This window comes from Rhipicephalus microplus, chromosome 6, assembly GCF_043290135.1.
Source record: "Rhipicephalus microplus isolate Deutch F79 chromosome 6, USDA_Rmic, whole genome shotgun sequence".
Classification (NCBI taxonomy): Eukaryota; Metazoa; Arthropoda; class Arachnida; order Ixodida; family Ixodidae; genus Rhipicephalus; species Rhipicephalus microplus.
Genome location: NC_134705.1, coordinates 132,148,496 through 132,173,469, shown reverse-complemented (window position 1 = coordinate 132,173,469; position 24,974 = coordinate 132,148,496). Strand labels below are relative to the sequence as shown.

Below are 24,974 nucleotides of genomic sequence, written 5' to 3'. Positions count from 1 at the left end.
TGGCATGTGTGACACACGCCAGGTATATGTTGCCCCACCAGGTGGACGAAGCCACGTGCCAAACATTTCTATCAGTGGTTCATGCAAGTTTGTTCTGAGTATTTCAGTGCGCAGCGTTTTCCGGTGCCGGTATTGCACGCCTACGCGCTGACGCTTTCACAATGCCCCCTTTCAAAGTCCAAAATAAAGGTGTAATAAAAGCAGTCACAAATAAAAGGTGTACCGGTTTTAGATAAGCGTAAACACAGTTCGCAATGGTATTCATACTAAACAAGTAGTTCAGACAAGATGTAAAATAGAAGCATACGGAAGACCAAATGAGCTGAGGAGTTGTTCGAGTTGTTTCTACTCTCGCTTTGATTTGAATGTTCCTGTAAAATTAAGTACGCCGTTTTACGCCATTGTATTTTATTCAAGCTCCTATTTGTTACACTGTATCACTCATATAATGCACGTACAAATAATTGCAGCGAAGCTCCGACATAACGGCGCTTCTATTTTTTTAAAACTGTATACCGCAGTTATACCGGAAGGTATACGGAAAAGACATGACGTGTATTCGGTCATCTTCAATGCATTGATACAGATCTGTTGAATACTCTTGCACCAATAACTCGAACAACCCATATGTTATCCGCAATAAACAGAAAGCGTGCATAACTCTGCGCCATTTACACCAATCAAAGCATAAGCTACCTACTTACAGCCATGTTCCAACGACCAATTTCGTTCTGCCAATGAGCGTTACCATCGGGCAAGAAGTTTTAAAACTTCCACTTCATAACGTCTAATACTTTCCTCATACAGCCGTAACTTTTAAAAACAGGAAGGCGCGAGCGCAAAGCAAATAGCCTCGTGCCGCACTTGTAAGCAGTGAAGTGAATAATTGGGAAATTAAAAGAAGAGAGTGGTGCCATAGCATGCACGATGTGCTCATCTGATGCCCTCCTCTATCTTGCAGTTTTTATTCTTTCTTTATCACTTGATGTTGTTGTGGCATAGCAACGATCCTAATCGAACGCAACCGTTATTCACTGAAATTTTCCGCCATATAGATGTAGAGAATAGCGTAAAATAAATACACATTGGTGACGAGACTGTAAACAATATATTGACACGGAACGGCATCACCCTGCCTTTTTACTTCATATTTCGCCGCTGCACTGCACCTCATTAAAAGTACGAAGGGAAGTTTTTCGCCACACGTTCCAGTGTTCTTTTTCATAAAAAAAATGAGGCTGCTCTTTCCTACTACGTTTGTAATGAATTTTTTTTTTCCTGCAAATCGGTGTGCGTCAACTGAAAAACTGGTTTGGTTTGCCGTCGCCCACACGTGATGCATTGCTAGAAAAGTGCGCGTAATGCAATTTTATTTCAAGAAATTATCTCTCAGAAACGGACAGCAAACGCCGTTTTCAGCCTGAAGCTGCAAGAATGAAGAAAGGAGCGAAACTCGCTCACCGCGATAAAAAAAGATGCAGGCACGTGGAGCCACTGCTGTCTACTCAGCTGTTTGCTGATAATCAGGGCACGTGTTGAATTCTTGGAACTCGACGACAGGTTTAGTACTGATGTGTGTTTGAATTTCAGACACGGTGCTTGACGCCCCATGTACGCAACTTGATGAGGAGGGACAGCTTTCGACAATGTAGTTTTCTATAACGTAGTTTTCTCCAATATAGAAGAGTGGCTGGTCAGCCCAATATGGTCAAGGTGGTGAAGCGGAGCCTTGCTGAACATCTGCTGAACTTCGTACGACAAAGCGTTTACAGGCCACACGGAGTTGAAAGAACGAAGCTTAGGCAGATCCATCTACTGATTACCACTCCCATCCTATAAACGCGCGGAAAACGCGTGCACAGGCGCACTGTGCTTGTGCTCCTCTCTTTGTCGCCATTTTCGCGCAATTCATATGAGGACAGGGAAACAGTGCTGTAAGGCGGGACTACGAAAGGACACACACTTCGGAGCCGTGGTCTGTGTCCTCTCCTAGTCCTGTATTTTAGCGCTTTTTCTTTTCTACTAGACAGAATGAACCAAGTAGCTCTTATGCGCACCCTCTTATCGCCCAGAGAGCTAAATTTTTGTAGGGCATCATTCTTACGATGAACAAAGCATCATGCATTGCAGATCCCGTAAATTGTGACTAGTGCAGGAGTTATTTTTAGCGCCGTATTATGACATCCTTTGGAGGAAGGGTGCTGTAGGGAAAGGCATCTACCAAATTACAAACATCACATATGTGCTGTAACGGTGATTATTCAGGTTTATTTGCCTCTGCCAACGTCGCCACTTGTACGTAAAGTGGTAACGTACACACTGAACATAGGTTGGTTTCTACGGCACTTGATTCTCTGGACTTAACGTGGTTTGCCACTGCCTCCGAGATCGCCGGCAGCATACCTTGTTTTGCTATGCATCCGTGATCAACCCACCCTTAACCATGCTATGATGTCGCATGATGACGACGTCAAGTGACATTACGTGACAAGGTGCCACTGTGACACGATGGCGAGACCATAATCATTTCACAAATTTCAGTGATCTGTGACGCCCTGAGAACGTCATGGGGTGACCTAACCAAGTAATGATTCCTCGCTGCCTTAAGCTCAGTTTCCGCACCACTCAATTTTAGTGTTTGATAACACATTGAAGGCATTCGCCTTGATAACCTCCATTCAAACCAGTGGCTTTGCGGGAATGTGAAGTTGGCCTATGCAAAGATTAAAAACTGGCTGCTCTGGTCCACTTTTTCTGCTCTTGTTTCTGAACTGATTACATAGACACGTGTGTTTCAGCGCATTTATTTTTAGGGGTGATAAGAAATTCAAGGGCAATGACGTCGTTACCGGCGTCGTGCGGTCTGTGTGCAAGTGAAAGCCGGAGAGGGCCACATGCCATCGTGGCTCAAGTTGAGAGAAAACGCGCGGGCGCTTTTCCTACTGAACTAAATTACAATGGGCTCGACACATTACCGGGATCATCTTAGGGACCCTGGACTGCGCTCTTCAGTTCACTGGAATTGAATCAATACACAGAAAATTGTTTACCTCAGAATTTTGTCAAGTTGTGCAAAGGTGGATGCCAAAGGTGTTAGCGCCAAACATTAGTTCGTACAGCACTAGAATTTATTGCTAAGGTACTCATTGCTTCGCCCGTGTGGCGAAACGGGGACTTTTGATTTTATCACTCATTGTTACAATTTACAGTCACAACTCGTACTTGTGATTTCCTTCATTCTCCCTCAACCAGTAATGTAAGTTCGACTGCTTAATTGAGTCACAATTATCAATGCTATCTTCGTTCGCGAGGGCTGTCCGTCATTGGCCCCTCGCTTCCGCTGAACTAATTCCTGCGCAACATTCCTTTGGTGCTTTCCCTTGGGAGCAGCTTTAGTTCATAATATTTGTTGAGAATGATGACATAAGGCTTTTTCTTGTATGAAAGGCGATGCGCGACAAGAGGGTGCCTGTACCTATATGAGTACTGCACGATATGAAAGCAACATAAAAAAGGGACTTTTTTTTTGTTTCCATAGCATGCAGTGTCAACGCTGTCCACACACCGCAGTCAAACAACACGTACAAAAAATTATATTTTAATTTTAAAGTTTTGGTTGCTGAGTATTTGAAAGCCAGCTCCACAGCAATGGACATTCTCACGACGAGTCAACACAGTTTCTGAGCTGGCGAGCTTCACCTCTGTGTGCTCGTTTGCTTGACCTTTTCATTTCTTTCCATCGTCCTCCTCCTCCTTATCCTACATGCAGCCTAAATTGCTGAAATCAATGGGGGGGGGGGGGAGGGGGGTTACGATCAGATGGCAGATTCGCCATATGTCGCCAGTTGCTGACTTCCCATGGCGTCACTCTGCTCTCAAACTTCATTGAAACGCCACTCCGTCAATAGTGAATCCAAAATTGCAATTTTATGGTGGCAGTATAGAAATTATAGCTCATGCATTCCAAAACACTACGAAACTTATTTAAAGCTTCCCGACGCCAGAGCTTTTATTTGCAGCAACAGCCTGACATTTTTTTCCATTCATGTGAGTAACCACTCGAGCGCGTTTGCGTGTGGGCATACGTGTGTTTGTGTGCGTGCGTGCGTGTGTGCTTGTGTGTGTTTGTGTTGTGTATGTGTGTGTGTTTGTGTGTGTGTGTGTGTGTGTGTGTGTGCTTGCGCGTCTCTGTGTACGTGTATGTTGTAATTGTACAATGTAAAACATGGTAAGCACGTAATCCTGTAAGCACTTGACTGCCCTTCCCTTTTCCCAACCGGCACAAACATCTTGCCGTTTGCACAACTACTCCTGTAAACGCGTTTTCAGGCGCACTAACTTATCCAACTCGTTAACATTCCCCAAAGATGAGAAAACAGCAATGAAATTCAGATGAACACAAAAGAAGGCAGGTGTTCCTTTGTGTTCGTTCAAAATTTAGCACTGTTTTTCTTTCTTTGCACAATAAACCAATTTTCCCTAGCTTTCAACCTAGCCTTGCAAGTAACACTAGAAATATTTAATGACCTTTCTCATAATTTCAACATTGATTGTCTTATAATGTTTTGGCATGAATGGGTGGTTTCGTCACCATGGGTGGTACTTTGTACGAGTATTATCTAGAATGAGTGAGGGATCGAACAAAAGAACGAGACCAAAGAAGCAGCAAACAAGAGAGCGGAGGGAATTCATAAATGCTTTTTCAACGCATGAAAAACTATAGTATTCATTCAGCATCAATATCGACAGACATTGTTTCTCATAGCTTGAAATTGCAGAGTGGGACGGCTTCAACAATTTAATAGTGGTTATGTCGTGAATGGATGCTAAGTGGTGATGAGTCAGTCGGTGGTGATCTTGGACGCGGGATTGAGATAAGCCAGGTGCAAAGCAGACTGATTCAATTCTCTAGGCTCAAAGCGCCTAATTTCTATTCAATACGTCATATTCGGGAACCGTGTTGTATTTATCTATCGATAAACGGGGCCTCCGTGCTTTCTATGCATATTCCGCGACTATTCTCACGTCTTCACCATCACAATAGCCCCGAACAATCCCGTGTGGCTCCCTCTGATTGTTGTGTCCGATACCTCCCCTATTCTAGATTAGAACACCACAAAATTGCCTCATGGTATTTTCAAGTTTTTTGGCTTCTGCCTGCCATCAAATCCTGTACATGCTGTTCCCTAACTATTGTACATTTTAGTACCCTAACAAATGAGTTCTTTGCATTTTGTTTATTAGTTGTATGTGATGTTTGCTCTCACTAAAATTATATAACGTTATTTCATAGGTTTACGTACCTTAGCATGAATAACAGGGTTTAAGAGCTTCTACTTATCTTATCTTTACATTGCGTAGTCCGCATCCCACACACAACACTTCTTCGGAAGCTTACAGGGGGTTTTGTGAATGAATGAACAAATAAACCGATCAATATTTCTATTTTCTAGCTATACTTCTGGCAAGTTTATGTAATATGGGATATTCTAACTATTTCAGTCAGTTCTAAATGATCCAATTTTTCCTAAATCGGCAGCAAGGTTATCAGCCTGAATCTCGCCTAAAGTATAGTTCTCCTGATTGAAGATAGTGACGTTTATTTGGCTTTGTACAATGGGCGATATCCACATCGGAGACATTCCAGAAGCGGACGCATGTTTTAGTTCGCTTCACACGGAAATCGAAAGTGACTTCAGGGTCCAGGACTGATTGTTGGCGGAGTAAGAACAGCAGTGGCTGACTTGCAGCCATCGCAACTGTATTTCCGGTGACCGCTGACTTCGGCAATGGCGTTCGGCCCACACGCTCTGTGTTGCTTGGTGATCTTGAGACCTGCGCATGGCAGAAGTGTCATGTTGAAAGCCAATGAGCAAACAAGGATTCAGGCTCCTGTAGTAGTGTCATAATGCTTAGCCTAAATGTTGGAGGAATGATCTTTTGCTACGTCTGCGAGGAGAGTAAACGAGAGCACAGAAAAGGCCGAGAGGCTAACTAGACTATGCCCACTGTGCTACTCAATAAATGGGAAGCGTTACAATTGGAGACCAGAATTTAGGCAAATGCCTATTTCGTTGCTTGCTTTCCCATTGTGGCGTTCTGATAAATTACCATGAATCAGAAGTTAAGAAAGGCTTTTATAGTGCTTTTATAGTGTCTACGAATGGCTATTTTAGGAAATTCGGCCTAGAGGTTTGTAAGTGCCAATAAATAGCTGTTTCTGAAAAACAGCGCCTACATGAGCACTATTTAAACTAATAGTTTCTTCTTGAGTACATTTTTAGACCGTAATTCGTGTAACTGGGCAAAATTGATCCTTCTGAACTGTATCAAGTGCAACAACCAAGTTCTCTAGTTTGACACACTTGCCGAAAACAACCACTAGCCGCAGTGAAATGAGACGCACTGTCCACCTAACCCTATTGCACTGACATGGCGTGAGTGGTTGGCGCAGGGAGCGAAAGGAAAGAAGCTATTCCTGCAACCATGAATAGCAGCACGTCCCAGCGTATACAGTGGAATGCGGAGAGGGAAACGAACGTGAAAAGAGGAGAGTGGCATCTATGGCCGAGGACGTGACGGGTGGATTTTACAGCCAGTTTTGCAGTCCCGCATTCTCATGGAATTGATGCACCTTGTAGAAGACCTGGCTGTGTTGGGCTGGGTTGGGTTTGTGCAGCAGCAGCAAAAGAGCGGTTGACTGGGCTAGTTGGTATGGCATACTTGGGTTTTAGCAGCGCGAAAAATGCACAAAAGACAAGAAAAGACAAGAAAGACGTCTGGCCCACATTTTATGTGGGCCAGACGGGCAGATGCCTTAACGATCGCTTACGGGAACATGCCAATAATGTTCGTGGCGGAAAAGATGGCTTCTTAGCGCAACACGTGAGCACGTGTGGGTGCACTCCGCTGTTTGAAAAAACAACAGTTCTATGCAAGATTAAAGAGGAAAACGTGCGTATAATTTATGAGGCTGCTCAAATGGAGCTTGAAGGCGGCGCATGCGTAAGCAAGCCTTCAGTTGCTCTTTCAGATAAAGAGATATGTTTCTTGAGGTGCGAGGGTAGGCGCAGCCGGCATGGCGTTAGGTGATAATTTGTATCTTAAAATACGTCATTTTTCACTCTTTGTGCTCCATTGCATATTAACGGCCTTCTCGTCAATAAAATTTCAGTTGGAAGTCAGTGCTTGTCTCGTCCCTTTCTTGTCTTTTGTGCATTTTTCGCGCTGCTAAAACCCAAGCAGCAAAAGATGGAGAACGATTGCAAAATCGTGGAGTGCCGTCCTGGTAAAGTACAGTGTAGGTAAAGAAAAAACGCTGATGTACAGGTGGCTTTTCTCTCGTTAGTAGTTCACTTCGTAAAGGGCTCATACAAGAAACTTTATGCCGAAATCAGTGTGACGGGATACCTATACTGGATGTTGTGCTCATGAATACGAACTGAACACCTCGTGCATAATTGCGACAATTTGGTTTTGAGTACGTCGGTTCTCCTACAGGTTCCACACTGGAAGTTGTTACATGTCCAGTGAAGAGCTTTGTATCACAAGAACTTTTTCACTGGTTCATTAGGAGCCACGAAAGCATAATCCACACAGGTAAGCTTTAAAAATTTGCCACTCGCCCCTCTGGTCTTTGCAGGGAGGAAGGTGCAGTGTTGTACCGTCTGCGTCTGGGCGTAGCCTTCACCAAAGGCTGCTCATATAAGATTAGGATGGCCGACAGAGGGGACTGCAACGATTGCGCCGTTGATGAGACTATTGAACACCTTATATGTTAATGGCCGCCATACACAAACGGGAGGCTTCAGCTCTACAGTGTTCCAAATCAACTGGACAGAAGTGATTTTCCTGTGACAAAGGCATTGGGACAATCACGCTGCCCATCCCAGTTCCGAAAGCCAACGAAAGTGCTGCTGTGTTACCTCAAAAACACCAGTCTGTTCCATCGTTTGCGATGTGAAACGTGAAACCGTTACGCGTCGGCCCAGTTAGTTACTTTTTTCTCCTTCTATGTACCTTTGCTTTCCCTCTCCCCTTCCCCAGTGATGGGTAGCCTGCTGGGGCTTAGCCCTGATTAACTTCCCAGCCTTCCTTTGTTTTTCTTTCTTTGTCAGTCGCAAGCCATATTGCTTTTCTGTCGTCATCGGTATTGGAGCAACTCTAAGCCGGAAGATGGCACGACGCTGGCGCATCAACACGTCATGCGCACGCAAGGTTATATTGCGTGCGCACGACATGCCCAAGCTAGGGCTTGTACGCAAGGTTCGTTGTATCGTTTCCACATTTCCTGTAGTGTACTGCCTGTTTCTGCGGTAAGCATGTCTTTATGCACGCATGTTTGGAGCGACTGGCATGCATCATGTATTTTTTCCACGAACGGGTGATGTGCCAAAAAGACCCCAAGCGCTGTCAGGGCTGGCGCCGGCATGACGCAGGAGCGGCGAGAACGTGAACGCAAACGAAATGTAGGCAGCAGAGTCTCGCAACGCGCTCGAATGGAGGTAAAAATAAAAATCAAAGCGCTTACAGATTCTGTTTCTACGTCTTCATAGTTCTATTAAGTTCCATTCTTCTATTGAGATAACAGGTTGCTTATTTAGCACATGTCGCCTCGAATAGTTCCCGCATTCTCACTTACTACTATAATGTAGCAAGAACCATTCCTTGTTGCAGATGACCTCCTCCTTGATGGCGTGCGCGCCTATGAGATCAAGGACAAGTGGTGTTCATTCTGACATTTCACTTCTTCCTGAAGCACATATAGTACTGCAAATCTGAGCAGACGTAGTCGTGAGAACCCAGTGCATGCATTAAAAGGCTCAGGCGTGGTTAAAGACACTTGAGGGTGTTCACATGGGAGAAATCGATCCTTAGTCATAGGACCCACGACCAAAGTGAGGCTAAATGACCCTTTGGGCCTTTTAGTGGTCTGGCTATTGGTTCCTCAGCAGTGCTTCTCAGCCATACCGAAGAGAAAGTGACCAAGGAACACGTTTGTTCGACTCATCGTGCTGGACAATAACAGGAGAGATTATGTCCTGCAAAGCGTGCAGGAAGAGGAGCAATTGTGTGGTTATGTTAAACCATGCAGGCCTTTGTGTCGTCTTAAACTAGAACATTTTTTGCTTTAATGTCGTAGATAAACGTCGCACACGTGGTTGCTCTAAAACTTAAATTTTTGTAAAAATTTAGATTGCCTATATTTACAATTGTGGGTGCCTAGAACGGTGTTTAACCTGCCTACTTTTGGTGCCTAAAGCGCAATTGCTAATGCCTAAAAATCCGGCCTCTAGCCTATAGGATGATAAAAGGGAGACATCAGGGCACACCTTTCCCAACCCACACGTGCTGTGCAGCGTATACGAATTATCGCTCAGTTCTTTTGTTATCAATAACCACAGAAGTTTATCGTGTGCTGTCCTTGCCTCATAAACTGTGAGGACAGGCTCCGAAGATCTTTCCTTCGGGTAAAGGTCAGTGCTAAAGTGGGCTCAAGGCACGCTTGAGTGCCCTGCATAAGGCAGATACGCCGTGTGCTGTGACATTGCATGATCCAACATATTGTTCACTTTGAAGTCTTTGTGTCGAAGTTTTGACATTAACAAACACTGCCATAATAGGATAATGAGCGCATGGCTTTAGAGAGAGCTTAGGTAAACGCATCAGGTTAATTCCAATGTTGTCAAAACTAAGGGCCAACATCATTTTCAAACCAAACCAAACTTTTCACAACGTGCCCTCAGTCGAAACAATGAAGGCTCAAAATGAAATCTACAAAGAGAAAAACTTGAATAATAAGGCGACGAATAAACAATATGTTGAATAACAGACAGAGTTATTTCTTAAGAGTGAGAACAGGTTAACTCAACATATCGAGATAGAATTATTCACTTGTGATCACTCACTAGTCATAAAACTAAAAGCATTAATTCCGTAAAAGACAAGTCATTAAGTTGACGAATAAAAGCTTAAACCAACAAACACCCGTATACTTCGTGCTGCACTCGTGTCGGCTTCTCATCTCGTTTCATTACGATGCACCGCCTTCTTGTGCGCCAATAAACCTAAATCATGCATCGTTGACACACGAGTGAACATCGTTCGAGTGCCTATTTACATTATCTTTGTCATTAGGATATCATACAGTATGCTATTGAGACATGATATCAGGGTTTGCACTCGACTCTATTTTCAAGTAACGGATCACGGCTGGATTATCCAAAAACAAAGAAAAAATGTGAATATCGGCTCATCGGTGTATACATCCTCACGTGGGCTTTCTTTTTAATTCAAATAGTATTTTTTCTTGTGGGTTTTGATGAATATTTCAATGAAATTCCAGGTGCTGTGTATACGGCTACATCTGTTTCAGACAAAGTTCACTGAAAAAGCAGGATTATAAGATACGCAGTTTACACTCACCAGATATGTGTGTTAAATCAATTTTATATCAGTTATTCCATCTTATGACCTCTACATCTTACTTTCGCAATGTGGAATTTTAACTTGACACCTGGCTTAGTTGCCTTGAGAGACACTGCAAAATGCGATTTTAGTGGCAAGTGTAAGCACGGAATTGTTTTCCACAGAATGAAAGTACACTCAGCTTCAGCACCACCATAATCAACGAGTTCTTGACATTAGTTCAGTCATTGTACGATTGTGTTGACAGATGAAATACTTTGTGCCCTTGACCGATGTTGATAGACACACAAGAACTGACAAGGATTTATAGGAACGAGAAGGAGATGAAGGATATACGAACACATGACACTGTGAGAGTAGTAGCAAGGACACTCGTAGCAGTGGATGTTCTGGAAGACGTAGGCGCACACTTCACCGTCCTTGCACACGGGAGCCTGAAGCAAAAACGAAGATAATGCCTTCATCACTGATGCCTGCGTATCACATCCTCTACGTTAAAGGTCTTCTCAATGCCTCATGAAGCGTACTAAGTAACCGCGCTCCTCAAGAAGCCATTGACTCAGCGTTTACTAAACGTTTGAAGCAATTAGAATTTGTTTATTAGCGGTTATAGCGAACAGGTGGCTTCGTGACATGAAACATTGTGCCACTCCACAAGTTTTTCTTCGCGTCAGCTCTGTCAGTTATATTAGTCGCAATGAGAGCAATAATACTGATAATATATTATTGAAATATTATTATTATTCATAATGATTGTGACGATATGTGGTTTAACGTCCCAAAACCATGATATGGTTATGAGAGATGCCGTATGGATGGCTGTGCAAATTTAGAGCACCTAGGAATCTTCAACGTGCATCGAAATCTAAGTACACGGGCCTCAAATATGTTCGTCTCTATTGAAAATGTCTATATTTAATGCCTAACAACGCCCCAAATATGCCCCGGTACTAACACTCGATTCTTCCAGTATTTGTGCACTTGAACACAATTGCACTTCAAAATAAGTGTTTAAGAAGTGAGATCTCAAACATTGTTGCAGATACTTCAGCTAATTTGATAAATTTGCAGTGAAAATAATAAAAGGTATGAAAAAGGAATCCCCACAAACTTTGGTATTAAAGATTTGTGAAAAGTCGGAATATCCGAAAAGAAATGCATTGATGAGTTCAGGGTGCCCAGTTCACCTGTTGTCCACCTAGCGTTTTGTGGTGTGATAAAACCCGCCAGAAGGCAAAAAGTACCCACTTACATCATTGATGTAGCATCCGACTACAATATTTATTAATTTATATTTACCTATGTATTTGTTCGTTTGTCTATTGTGCCCTCAGGGCTTAACGCATTGTAGAGGGGAGGAAAATAAAACATACAATAAGGGATATTTAACACATATGCGCAGTATACACACACAAAATATAACAGCACACAAAATCAATAATATTATTATTGGGAGTTTAACCTCTGAAAACAAAAATATACGATAATGAGGAACATCGTAGTGGAGGGCAGCGGGAATTTCGACCACTTGGTCAAAAGTGCTGCAGCCCTGCGCTAGGCGTGTGATGTCAGTGCACTTTAACGTTCACTTAAATCACATAGTACACGGGACTCTGCCATTTGGCCTCCATCAAAATGCGACCGCCACGGCCGGCATTGAACCCGTGACCTCCGGGTCAGCAGCCGAGCCCCATAACCGCTACACCACCATGGCGGACCACGCAAAATCAAAGACGCTGCGTCACGTGAATTGCTGCGCAACGGATATCCTGCAACCTTATCATACCTAGGTCATAATGCACTTGTAGTGGTACCTAAACAAAAATCATGCTCTCTAACAGGTATTTATAAAAGAGGGCATGTTACCCAAGCGATGTGTTATTTCAACATTACCTGAATTCTGCCTCCGGAAGTGCAAATTGAACCCAAAGCGCTGACGGCACCATAATATCGCTGTGACGGTGCCATAATCGGGTAATGCACTGAATGGTGCCGCAATACTGTTACACATGAACGCTCAGTTATCAGATCCAGTGAGTGAGCCTCGGGTCGATACAAATATATTCGCCTCATTTTACAGGAAGGGCGCAAAACCACGCGTGAATTGCCGGGAGAAAAGGTGAAGGCATACGCACCTTCCCGCCACCACACCTCGTTTCGTGGTTTTCAATGATGACACCTGAAAAAAAAAAACTGAAGTGAAATGAACAAACTTGCGGTTGTTAGGGGATGGAAATGTACAGGGGCGGATGTGTTAGATAGGTGAGAGATGGAAAAAGAATAATGTGTGTGTGGGCAGGTGATGGTGACATTTCTGTAGTGCCATTAATTCAGTATGGAAATGATAGGCAGTCCATGAGTTCACATGAGCTTGGATTCCCTGTCTACAAAATGTTGCATTCAGTAATATATTGTGATAAAGGCACCATAAACTTTTAACAGTAATCATGTGGCTGTTTTAAAGCTTCGTCGAGTTTCCTTCGACTCATAGTAACCTTATAAATATATTAAAGCTACTAAGGTCCATTAGCTGTAAATATGTTACATCTAAGGCGTATTTCTAACCTCATACACATATTCACTTCTGGCCTGGGTACAAGGTTGTCAACTGAAGTTCTTCCTGTTTGACCGGCCCGTTTTTCTCTCTCTCGCTCTCTCGCACGCTTTGTGGCTGGCATGTAGTTTGAACACTTGTCTAGGATGACAAATGTATAGAACTATTTCTTACATTCATAAGGTGATTTCGGGCAGTCCTTTTTTCGGCAGGTGTAACCTGTGAGGCACTGAAATAAAGGTAGGTAGGTTTTAGCATGTTTCCGGACATATAAGTAAAACTGCTTGCCATGAGAAAGATGATGATTGAAAAATTATTATGCAAGGTTTTCAATAATTAGCCACCACGCTTTAAAATCAGAGAAATGTGAACAGCGCTTGGTAATAATTTATCAAAACGAACTGTATAAACATAAGTTTCCATATTTCTAAAACAATTTTACAGAATATGTATAGAAATTTGGTTCAGCAGTTATTACACTCAGATGATGTGATAGATTCATGTGTATGGCTGCAGTGAAGATTGCATGGAATCATATCGACTTCTACGGCAATGATTAAGGAATTCACAACTGGAAACTATAGACAATTTTTAGAGCACCTAAAGTTTCCCCCTCATAAAGTATGTGTATATATCCACTCTTTCTACAAATCACATAAAATGCATAAAGCGTTTATTCTTCAAAATAATTTTTTGTTCAATTCTCTCTGCCTTCTACACGTTTCAGCGAGTTCTTTTTACATTACATTTGACAATTGATCCGTTCAACTAGTACGCCCAAGACTGCTTAGGCCAGTGTGTCGGAACAGAACATAAACCAAAAACGTAAAACAAAAAAAAATAATATTCTTGATTGAAATAAAAACTCAACCGAAACGTTGAATTCTCAGTATTTGGGGACATCTCTACGTGGCGTGGTCTCCCGCTGCAAGCAATTGCGTCCTGCCATAACTGAATGAGTAATTGGCAAAAAGGAAGTTATTTTGAAATAATATATAATATATTTATCCAAAACGCCTGCAGGATCCATGCAACAGAGACCTACTGGAACATTTCTGGTGAAATTTCAGTACCACGTTACATAGTATGTGGCTTCCCAGGACAATTGAACACCGCCTGTTGGAAATGCATGATGCTCCATTGTAATATATTTGGCACATTGGGAAGCCTCGCGGTTTATAGTATGACCCTGTAACATAAGAGAATGTTTGCTTAGGTTTCTGTTGTGTAGAAAGAGCAGTCGTTTTTTATGCCTCGCTTTTTCCGCCAGATGTATTTTTTTTGTCTATTTTCCCTTGAGTTACAGCAGGTCTCTGCTGCCTCCAATGAAAGAAAGAGCTATCTTGCAAGTGTCTGCAATCGTGGTCATGAGTCTATCATTTCGTTTTGGAGTGAAACTGAAATATTTTCATTCGTTTTCCGGTTCACAGATAAACTTGGGAATCCGAAACTACCATGGTAATCCAGTGCGGGCAACAATGCAAATCTCAGAATAGTCATCTCAAGCAGAAATTACAAGGGGCATATGTACAAAAATAGGGCCAAAAATGAAAACAATGCCAACGAGAGATGTTTATAATAACGCAGTTAGACTTTCGAGCGCATGTCACGCTGGCAAAGCGTGGAGAGGTCGTTCTCGGCGCCGAAGTTTGTTTTATCAGAAAAGCGGGTCTTTCATGGTTCGTTCCCTCTCTGCGATAGTCTGTCTGTTCGTCCACTGCACTTTCCACATTCATATTCCAATTATTGTAATATTTTTATTTATTAATACTGCAACCCCCACTTGAGGGTCATTACAGGGAGGAATATAAACACAAAACAAAAACAATACACAATGACAAAACAGACATTACGTTTCATGTTGCCGGTAGTACAATTCTAGCGAACACTGAAACGCTTTGACATTTGCGCTAGTAACAGCGTACTCTGGAAGTCTATTCCACACTTCTATACTATACGGAAAAAAATAATTTTTAAAGCCATCCAGACGCGCCCAAAATGCCTTATTGGGTGACTATGGTTCGACCGAGCTCTTCGTTTGGGTGCAGGTTGTATGTATGTGTCTTTATTTATTTTCATTTCGCCTCTTATAATTTGAAACAGGAGATTTAACCTTTCCTTTTCGCGGCGCACTTGCAGGGGTTCTAGCGCACATGATTTTAACAAATTTGTGACGGATTCTGTCCTCCGGTACCGCTAGCAAATGAAGCGCACTGCTAGCCTTTGAATTTTTTCTATTTTATCTCTCAGTGACTGCTGATGAGGACTCCATACAGAAGACGCATACTCCAAAATAGGGCGAACAAATGTCTTATATAAAAGTAATTTGACATCTCTAGGGGCATGTTCGAGTTTTTTCCTCAAGTAAAACAACTTCCTGTAGGCCTTTGAACACACCTCCTCAACATGAGTGTGCCACCCCAAATCGCTGGTAATAGTCACCCCCAGGTATTTAAAGCTGTGTGTTCTGGTCAGAAGGCTATTTCCGATTTTATAATCATATGCGAGTACGGATTTTTTCTTGGTTATATGGGTGAACGTAGTCTTTGAAAAGTTAATTTCCATCCCCCATTGGGCGCACCAATTATGCAAGACTTGAAGACAGAGATTAATTTTGATTTGGTCGTTTGCGTTAGTTACAGGAGCGTAAATTAAACAATCGTCTGCAAAAAGTTTGATTTTAACCGGGCTTTCGACAACTGCGGAAATATCATTTATAAAAATTAAAAACAACAAAGGACCCAGCACAGACCCCTGTGGGACACCAGACAGTACTTTCAATGACCTAGATGTGCAATCATCTACACGTACTTTTTGTTGACGGTTCTCCAAATACGCGGCTATCCAATTTAGTATATCTGAGCTAAGTCCTAGTTGCTGAAGCTTAAAAATTAATTTGCTATTAATATAATTACCAAAGCATAATCAACGATCCCTACGCATCTTGTGTTTTTATTATTTTTTGGTTTTCACCAAGGAAAAGGCGGGAAGCATATCCAAACGAAACGCAGCTATGAAAGAAGGAGTAACAAGGTCGCCTTAGTAACAAAAATAGGTCATAGCGCAATGCATGCTGGATTTGCAAAGTCAAAACTCGCCTGTGTTAACATCCTCACACTTCACAGAAACTAGGCATATGCACCCATTTGTAGATGAGTGCAACCATGCGCAAAATGTCGTTTGTCTTCTAGATATAATTTGTTAGGGATGTAGTTACTAGTCTTGAACGCTCAGAGCGAGAAAGATGCACGTAGAGCACATATGCATTCATTTGCATATTTTACAAATGGTAGATCTCATAACTGGGCAGTTTGCACCTCGCTCATTGTGAGAGAAAAAGAACCTAATATACAACAATGAGCATGACTGATGACGTACAATGAACGGTCGATCACCCTTCTTAGGTATTATTGCTCTTCGCCTGTCATCAATTATTTGCTTCAAAATTTCATTTATGTGATAATTCAGGAGCATTTAGACGAAAACTATAAAAAAGAGGCCGATTTCTTTCCGAATATCACAGGCTCACTGATGAACGAACAGTGTACACTGCGGAAAATGGTTGTATGCCTTACCAGCCTCACTTGCGGATTCACCCGGAATTTCACATGCTAAGCAAGAAAAAAACATTAGAAGCGTCTCGTATGACGGAGGCTTGATATGTCGTCAACAGCTGAAGTACTCCCAATTTTTAGCTTCCGATGAGGCAACATGAATAGAAACGGCAAAACAACTATATTTCGTGTGGGTGCGCACTGTTTTTTGATGCTGCATGGTTACTGGAACTGACAGTTTTGCCCAAGCGTAGATCAAATAAGCGTTCATGTTGTTGTTTTTTTTTCGTCACTGTGCTAGTATTCACTTGAATGATGTAGCTGGAAAGTTCGGTCTGCTTCACTCTTTAGTGGTCGGTCTATTCGCAATTATCTTTTTGTCTTACGTGAATTGTGCTACACAGGCTCAACTGCTTGCCTTTCTAGAGCGACTGCGCAACTTAGCTCGACGACTTACCATTTTCAAGCATCACGCACTTCCTTTAGCATACCAACTCCATAGTTATGGAAATGGATATGTCAAGGCCGCGAGTGGCATGCAGGTATCGCTATCCCATGTGTTGAGTAATAAGAAATAGATGGCGCGACAAAAGTGAATTGAAAAGTGACAAAAGTGAAAAAACGGGAAGTCATGCAACTCTTTTATTTCATGCTTCCTGCATGCCTGGCCAACTGTAGAGACAGAGCCATTATTTCCATATTGATGAAATAAATTTTTGTATTCAATACTTACTGAACATGTCTTGTCCGTGACAGCGATGCCTGCAGAAAGCAAGACAAGAGGGAAGTGGCGTGTAATTCCCGAAAACCATTCGTTATATTGTGACAAATTATGTAGTTGAAAATCACAATATCATATCAAGAAGTACTTGTGTACTAGTTTTAGTGGCCGTTGATAAACGCTTTTGTTTCGTACTGCATTTTACTGCAAGTCTGTTGTTTTATTGATAGAAAGAAGGTTTTGTCTTTATAATTCATCAATAAAGTTGAAAAGTTTCAGGGATGGGTATAAATTAATCTCATAAATTACATATTCTGCCCTTTTGGGTGTTCAAAATTAATGACGAACTACCCCAACCAAATAAATCATTCAACATATATTCAATCAATCAATCAATCAATCAATCAATCATGATTTATTTCAGCTTCAAAGACATTCAGTGGAGCTTGGTGGGTACGGACAAAAAGCCATAGATGAGGCTTGACAGGGTCCGTACCCCCGGGCTTGGCAAACGTGGCGTACAGAGTGGCGTACAATCGTGACGTACAAAGGAAAAAACGGGCACATAACAGTTATCTTCATTGCAACAACATAAGCGAGCTAGTGGAACTGAAAAATGTACACAATAAAGAGAAAAGGCACTGGTACAGTATACAGAGAAAAGGCACTGGTATACGAGAAAAGGCACTGGTACAGTATACAGAGATGCACTCGTTCAAAATGAAGGGGGAGAGAGAGATTCACAGGTACATTTTATCATCATACACATGCGAATTGAGTACGCGGAAGTGTTACTTATGTTTTTCGGATATGTTAAGTAGTAGCGGTAGCTGATATTTCAACATCTGTGTTGCGTAATTGGTTCGTGGTCTTGGTAATCTCCAGACTTCACGAGTCCTCAAAATTCGCACATGTTCAGCGCGAGTTAGCGCCGACAATTCTGTGAAAAATGTGTCGTTATTTTTTATAGCCGACTTATAGCGATTGTTTAAAATTGTGTGATATAGCTCATGTACTGGGAATAAGTGCAGAGCCTTGAAAATCGGTTCCGTGTGGGCATCGTATGCGGCACTAACGATTCAAAGTTTCATTGGACCAAGGCAACAGGTAACAATCATTGATGTTCGCAAATTCATCACAGACTAACAGCTTAGTATATGTCTCATGAATATGCGAAGTCGAAGCTGCAAGGTCATACTTTCTGCTTCAAGCGTTACTGAAATGGGACAACAGGTTGTATAATATTTTTGGACGCTGGTATTGTGGTCAAAGTGGCTGTTGGTCTAAATCACCGAAACGTACACGCATACACATTCAACCAAGGACAATTTATCTTGCTATGCATGATACTCTACAATATTTCATAGCATTCATAATGATACACATGTCAAGCTCGATCTAATGATGTAATAGGGACGCTCGAATAAATTCACTTAATCGGGAAGTTTGTATGAACCAGGATGAGCTTTTGCAGCTATTCCGAATCTGAAGTATATAGTGACGTTGCGACAACCAAAGGCCACCAGGTTCTCTCCGTCAGTGCTGTGCATGTGAAAAGTAAGCGAGGGTGTCTCGAGGGCGGCCCTGACAAGGAGCCTTCCATCTCGCCCGAACATAGCGGGCATCATGTCAGGCCACTGCAGGCTAGTAGAAGGGCTCTGCGGAGATTTACCAGTTCCGCTTACCCATAAGTGAATTTCGGCTTCTTTTTTGCCGAGTCAATTGTAGAATTTTTCCATCGTTTGTCGCTTTTTCGAGCTTATGGCACTTTTCCAGCAAGTATAGTTATGTTAGTGTTCATCGCGTTCGCCAATAGCGTGTTTGTCGATGACTTTAAGCAGCTGAGGGTAGAAATCAGACATGTGGTGGGGAAAGCAAGAAGTTGAACGTATACCGTGCACTGGCTCACCTGCATTCAACAAAATGGACTACTGCACTGGAGAAAATGTTAAAAATAATATGCGATTTGGTTCGTAGTTGAGCACAATTTCGTGCCATGAAATAATGAGAGTGACTTTTTCAACTCTTTTTTGCATCTGAGCGACATTTATTTTTAACATGAAAATACGTAGATCATTTGAAAACTCATGAAATTTCAGCTTCTACCCCGCTTTTTGCCGAAAGTGAAGTCGTTTTCTTCGGCTTCTTTTGAGATGGTTATTCACTTGTTAGCTCGGTTGCATATGAGAACACTGGCCGTACGTGGTCCAATGGCGGGCTAATGATATGTAGAGACGCGGAAAATGTATGGGGTGCTTATGTGAGCAGGCAGAGGGAGAAAGTGTTGAAGAGGCGTTCGATGCGGGATAGAGTTTCACGGCTTTGTGTAACTCTATCCCGCATGAATCTATTCTGACCTCTACCCCGTGTAACTAGAACTATAGGATCGTACTCTACCCCGTGTAACTAGAACTATAGGACCGTAAGTATGACGCCTATACCTTTAATTGTGATCGCGTTAGAGCCAACGCTTGAAAGAAAACCCGTCTCTGCCAAATTAGAGGTGAATCACCACATTTGTAAATCACCACAGCTGCTGAACTGGATGTGTGTGACTGCACTCACTGTACTTTTGCTAATGCTAGATCCACGTGCTCCGCTGTTCTCGTTTCATTTGACACCAATAGTACAGTCGCTAGCTCATTAGCTGAATCGTATTTTGGAGCTCATCTTTGAACGTCATTTTTGTAAAAGATATCATTTCGAATACAGGCAGTACGATATGTTATACTTACAATGACCCTGTGTCTTGCAGTATGACCCTGAGCTGTAGTTGTAATGAGTGACGCACATTTTTCCATCCATGCACTCGCTGTTCTGAAAGGTTTGACATGAAAGCTGTTGATGTACGCGTCACTTTTAAGCAATATTAAGCGGCTATAATTGTATAGCAATGAAAGTGGTAAAAACTGCAACAACAGGACACCAGAATGTGGAGAAAGTTTCTTCGATTCCTAGAATATATGAAGAATATATAACTTAATTCCAATGAACAATGGACTCACAGTGGTGCAGGTCACGTTGTTGCATGCTGCGAAGCCACTGTGCAACAAGCCTGCAAGAAAAATAAAGAAGACCACAATCAGCATTGGCAGTACAACTGAATCATACCCGCAAGCTTCGAATACGCATATGTACAAACAAGCGCCGATGAAACATAGTATAGTTACAACATAAGTGATGCAAACAAAAATATTATCCGGAACATTGCATCGCAAAACCACGAATGAATATTAGTCACCGTAGCGCAAGTCTCCGGAAATTTTTACCAATTACCATCTGCTGTTTTTTAACGTTCACCGATGTCGCACAGTACACAGGCCTATGTCTCATCGCCTCCATCAAAATGCCATTGCCGTGGCTGGGATTGAGCCCGCCGCATCCTTTGGGGCGAGCAGCCGACCACTGCAGCCACTGTTTCCTCGAGGCGGACATGGGTGATACGAAGGCATCAATAATTTTATGAATAAATGCAGCAGAACCAAGTGATAGAAATGCCTAAATCAAAAGTTCACGGACCTCTAGCATTTCGCATGCGTAGAAATGCTGCCGCCCCGGCGGGAATCACAACCGCGACCTTAGCGTCAGCAGTCGAGCACGAAATACTGCGGTGTGCAGCGGCTTAAGGTCAAGTGATAATAATAAGGAATTACTTATGTTGCTCGTAAGGCTGCTTTGTTCTCTCATCAAACCAGATTGGACTTTCCAATTTTCTTTCATTGCGATAACAATTATATGGACATCCACGGCTAAATTTTGCTGCCGGCGTCGTTGTCATCCACCATATATGTATACGTATCTGTACATATGAAAACGCGAGAAAGAAAACAATCCAGAAAAAAAGAATCCGGCACGCGGAATCACACGTGGGACCTCCGCGCCTTCAATGCGAGGCGTTAACCACTGAACCACCATAGGGTACCTCCTAGAACGTTTAAAAGGCAAGCTGTTTATATCTACCACTTACCGCTGTTGACAGGCATCTCGGGGGGGGGGGGGAGACTATTGTGTTTTTAGCATTATCAGCAAGATGGTGCAGTGAGCGCGCGGCGGCTCTCATCTCTCACGCGTACTTTGGCCCGCGTAGAGAACAAGGGGGTGTACACTTGATAGCGTGCCCTTGTCTTGCAGTGGGGAAAATCGTACGTCTTGGCTAGCCTTTGGGCTTCAGCGGAACAAATCTGTTGTAGTCACCGGGCACACAACGGTCACTGGAATCGTTGCACAGCCTCCGTTTGCGAAAAGGGCGCGCTTTTCAGACTAAGAAGTAACAACTGAGACGCGTATTCGCGTTCATCCCTACCTGTGAGTACGTTTCGTGCGTCATTTGGGCGTGAAAAACGCGGGGCACGTTTCGATCTGCTCGCCATTCTGTGCGTGAACTTACAATTTGTTGCTATCACATTCATTGCTTCACTTTAGCGGGAAAGCTGCGATTTTTTTCATCAGCAAGGCTGTTATTTACACTGTAGCGTTAAAAATGCTATAGTGCGTCATACGATACTCCTTCACACTGTGCACTCAATCAGTACTTCCGCAATTACTCCCGTACCCAGCTGGCTTGCTTATAATTTCTGCGGTCAGATATGTTGGCTGAAATGTGATCTAAGGGCAAGGTTGAATTTCTTCGGGAAACATATTCCGAGTATCTTGTTTGGTAATAACTTGATCTGCCTCATTTCCTACAGAACTGCTATAGTTCGAGCAAGTTATGTAATTTTGGGTGTATACGTACTCTTCAAAACACGCGCCCCTGCGACAGACATGCAGGTAAAATAAAAAACAAAACAAAAAGCACATAACATTTTGCAAACGTAACATATTGCAAAATACATATTTTCCCCTATACAATAGCAGCTCGTGTTAAGTGCCGCTTTATGTAAGTGCTAAATGTTCGCACGACGTAAATCACGTAGTTTTGTTTGATTGATATGTGGGGTTTAACGTCCCAAAACCACTATATGATTATGAGAGACGCCGTAGTGGAGGGCTCCGGAAATTTAGACCACCTGGGGTTCTTTAACGTGCACCCAAATCTGAGCACACGGGCCTACAACATTTCCGCCTCCATCGGAAATGCAGCCGCCGCAGCCGGGATTCGAACCTGCGCCCTGCGGGTCAGCAGCCGAGTACCTTAGCCACTAGACCACCGCGGCGGGGCACGTAGTTTTGTTTATAGCCTATCATTTGAACGTGGAGATTCGTTAGCACCACATGTGATTTTAAGGACTTCTGGTCATCCATGACAGAAGTTTCGCATATACGACCAAACCACAGAGGACGGAATCCACCGCTATTGGCAGTGAGTGTTAGGGTAGCTATTGCAAGTTACCCAAAGCTTCAATGCAATCAAAAGAAGAATATGTAGCGCTTCGGAACAAGGCAAAACAATGTGTTTTATCTGAAAATAAAGCAACAGCAATAAAAACGCGCAATCTAACATGTCTGAAACAAGAAATAGGAACTACTTTCTCGCGCTGTTCTGTTTGTAAACATAAAATGCAACGTGACTTGCCTTTGGGTATTCATTGACTCAAAGATCCACGTTCAGTAAAATGAAGTCACTGTCCTCAACTTATCAGTATTCGGACACTGTTTTGGAGAGGAACGCTGAGGAGAAGCTAAGCGAACAACAAACCTTGCCCAATACCGAAGCCTATCAAAAATACAAGGACCACGCATTTCAGGACACACGAAATTCAAGCCGATACCTTACTCACCGGTGAGAACAGCCAGGATAACCGGGTGCATGACGACCGTGACGGAATTCACACTGGCCGAGCAGCGCAAAAGTTTTGAGCCCGGTAAAAATGGCACCCCCGCTCAGTTTTTCGATGTCTCTACGCGGGCGCTTTGTTTTCTCAGGCGGAGCCTTCCACTACGCGCTCACAGGCGGCATCAAGTCTAACCACGTGACCCCTCCTCGAACTCCCGCTCCGCCCGACACTTGCGTAAGGCACAGGCAAATCACTTCACGCGTTATTCACGCGTCAAAATTTAGTCCCGAGTTGTGACCTCCAAGGGCTTCGGGGCGTATGGCTGCTGGATGCACTTATCTCTTGTTTCGTGGGTGGCCTTGTTGACGCTCGAACGTGCTCATCACTGTTTAGGTGGAAGGGAAACCAAACAGTCTCCTAACAGAGTGCGGACTAATACACACACTGTTTCACAAGCTCTTTGAGACACCCCTGACAGGTTTTATTTTTGCATTTTCGACCACGCACGTTCGCTGCGCAGAAGATAAGCTCGCAGCGAGCGTTCGAATGCTCACTCACCTGACCAGGCTATGCACGTTGAATATGTCTGTTGTGCAGGATTTTCCTTCTGGTGACGGTAACCGGTTTTCGCGTGACCAGCGTGCGAAGAACGCGGTTAACGACACGTCCTTGATGTTTAGATTATCTTGGCTATCATTCTCCTTTCTTTATAAATTTTTAAGCAGTCTTACGGCACACGTCTTGAACGTAAAATGGATTTGTGCCGAGAGGCGAATACCGATGAAATAACAAAAGTAAGCGCCGGCTTGTGTTGTAATGACGACGAAGAAGTGGGTATGACGCCATCGACGAATTAAACATAAGACGGCTGAGATGTGTAGTTCTTAGTTTATAGTTATAAAGCTCATTCGCTACATCTTCGACACACGGCAACAACGAGGCCCGAAGAAGCGGCAGCGGATATTGTGAAAATTACGACGTGACTCGCATCAAGTGCCGGCTGACGCGCCTTCGCTTGGTCGTCAAAATACACAATCCGTCGGTTTTTGTGGCGTAAACGGAGGTGATGAAACCGATCAAGCGGGTGATTTTAGCAAGCGTGGTGATAGCGACCGCCGATAGACCCTTAGAGCTGAATCGAGTTGGACGTGTTTAACAGCCTCTTCTGGACGCTGTCAGATTTCTCGACATTGCCCGCTTTCACCGTTTTGGCACTTAGTTTGAATAAGCAAAGCAGCAATTCGGCCCTTGGCCGTCTAGCATGGGCGGTTCTGGCGATATGGCCATACATAAAAAATAGAAAGAAAACAAAGAACGCTGAAGCAACATTCAAATTTTCTGGTAGCAAGCAGCACACACACACACACACAAAACAATATGGACGCACAGGAAGAAATGGCGAGATCAAGGGCTCACTTTAAACAAAAAATTATTATTCAGAAGTGAAACACATAAACATACAGCTGTGACATAGTCGCGTCCAGATCAGTGGCTAAAAGTGCTTGGCTGCTCACCTGAACGTCGCAGTGTCTATACCAGCCACGGCAATCGCATTTTGATGAAGGTGGAATGGTAGAGGCCTATGTAACTGCACAATGTCAAAGCGCGTTAAAGAACACCACATGGTCCAAACTTTCGGAGCCTTCTTCTAGGGCGTCTCTCATAATCATACCGTGGTTTTGGGACGTGAACCTCAGATATTATTAGTTACATCGTCGAGAGGCCAACTGCTTCCACGGAGGCAACATATTAGATCTGTGGCGACGCAAAGCGGTGCTTCTGTGTGCGGTGCAGAGAGCGCATGCGCCCGCACGAGAAAGTTATCTTCGAGAGGAAGGGTGATAATAAAAGTCAGTTGTTGTTTGGAACGCAAGTTGTTCACTTGCGCAGCTCTGCCGAGCGATGCGTCTCAACATTGGTGACCCGGACTCGGAATACAGACACAGCGACCGGAGTGTCGAACCAGCCGCAATATGGATTCAACGTCCACGACCGACGCC

At 43.2% G+C, this 24,974-nt stretch overlaps 1 protein-coding gene across 3 annotated transcripts; it reads right to left on the bottom strand.

The window, feature by feature from the left end:
• Nucleotides 1-5,583: 5,583 nt before the first annotated feature.
• Nucleotides 5,584-24,706, bottom strand: LOC119168454 (uncharacterized). 3 transcript variants are annotated; one of them, XM_075866601.1, is made up of 9 exons: nucleotides 24,647-24,706; nucleotides 24,489-24,562; nucleotides 20,263-20,312; nucleotides 19,993-20,074; nucleotides 17,270-17,298; nucleotides 13,157-13,211; nucleotides 12,564-12,607; nucleotides 10,769-10,862; nucleotides 5,584-5,835 (listed from the first exon to the last, which is right to left on the bottom strand). In XM_075866601.1, the coding sequence occupies exons 4-9, from the start codon at nucleotides 20,060-20,062 to the stop codon at nucleotides 5,696-5,698; spliced, it is 432 nt and encodes a 143-aa protein (XP_075722716.1). In that variant the 5' UTR covers nucleotides 20,063-20,074; nucleotides 20,263-20,312; nucleotides 24,489-24,562; nucleotides 24,647-24,706; the 3' UTR covers nucleotides 5,584-5,695. The 3 variants fall into 3 exon arrangements, with proteins under 3 accessions (XP_075722716.1, XP_075722717.1, XP_075722715.1); XM_075866602.1 differs by lacking the exons at nucleotides 24,489-24,562; nucleotides 24,647-24,706 and adding an exon at nucleotides 22,969-23,392; XM_075866600.1 differs by lacking the exons at nucleotides 24,489-24,562; nucleotides 24,647-24,706 and adding an exon at nucleotides 22,978-23,392.
• Nucleotides 24,707-24,974: the final 268 nt, after the last annotated feature.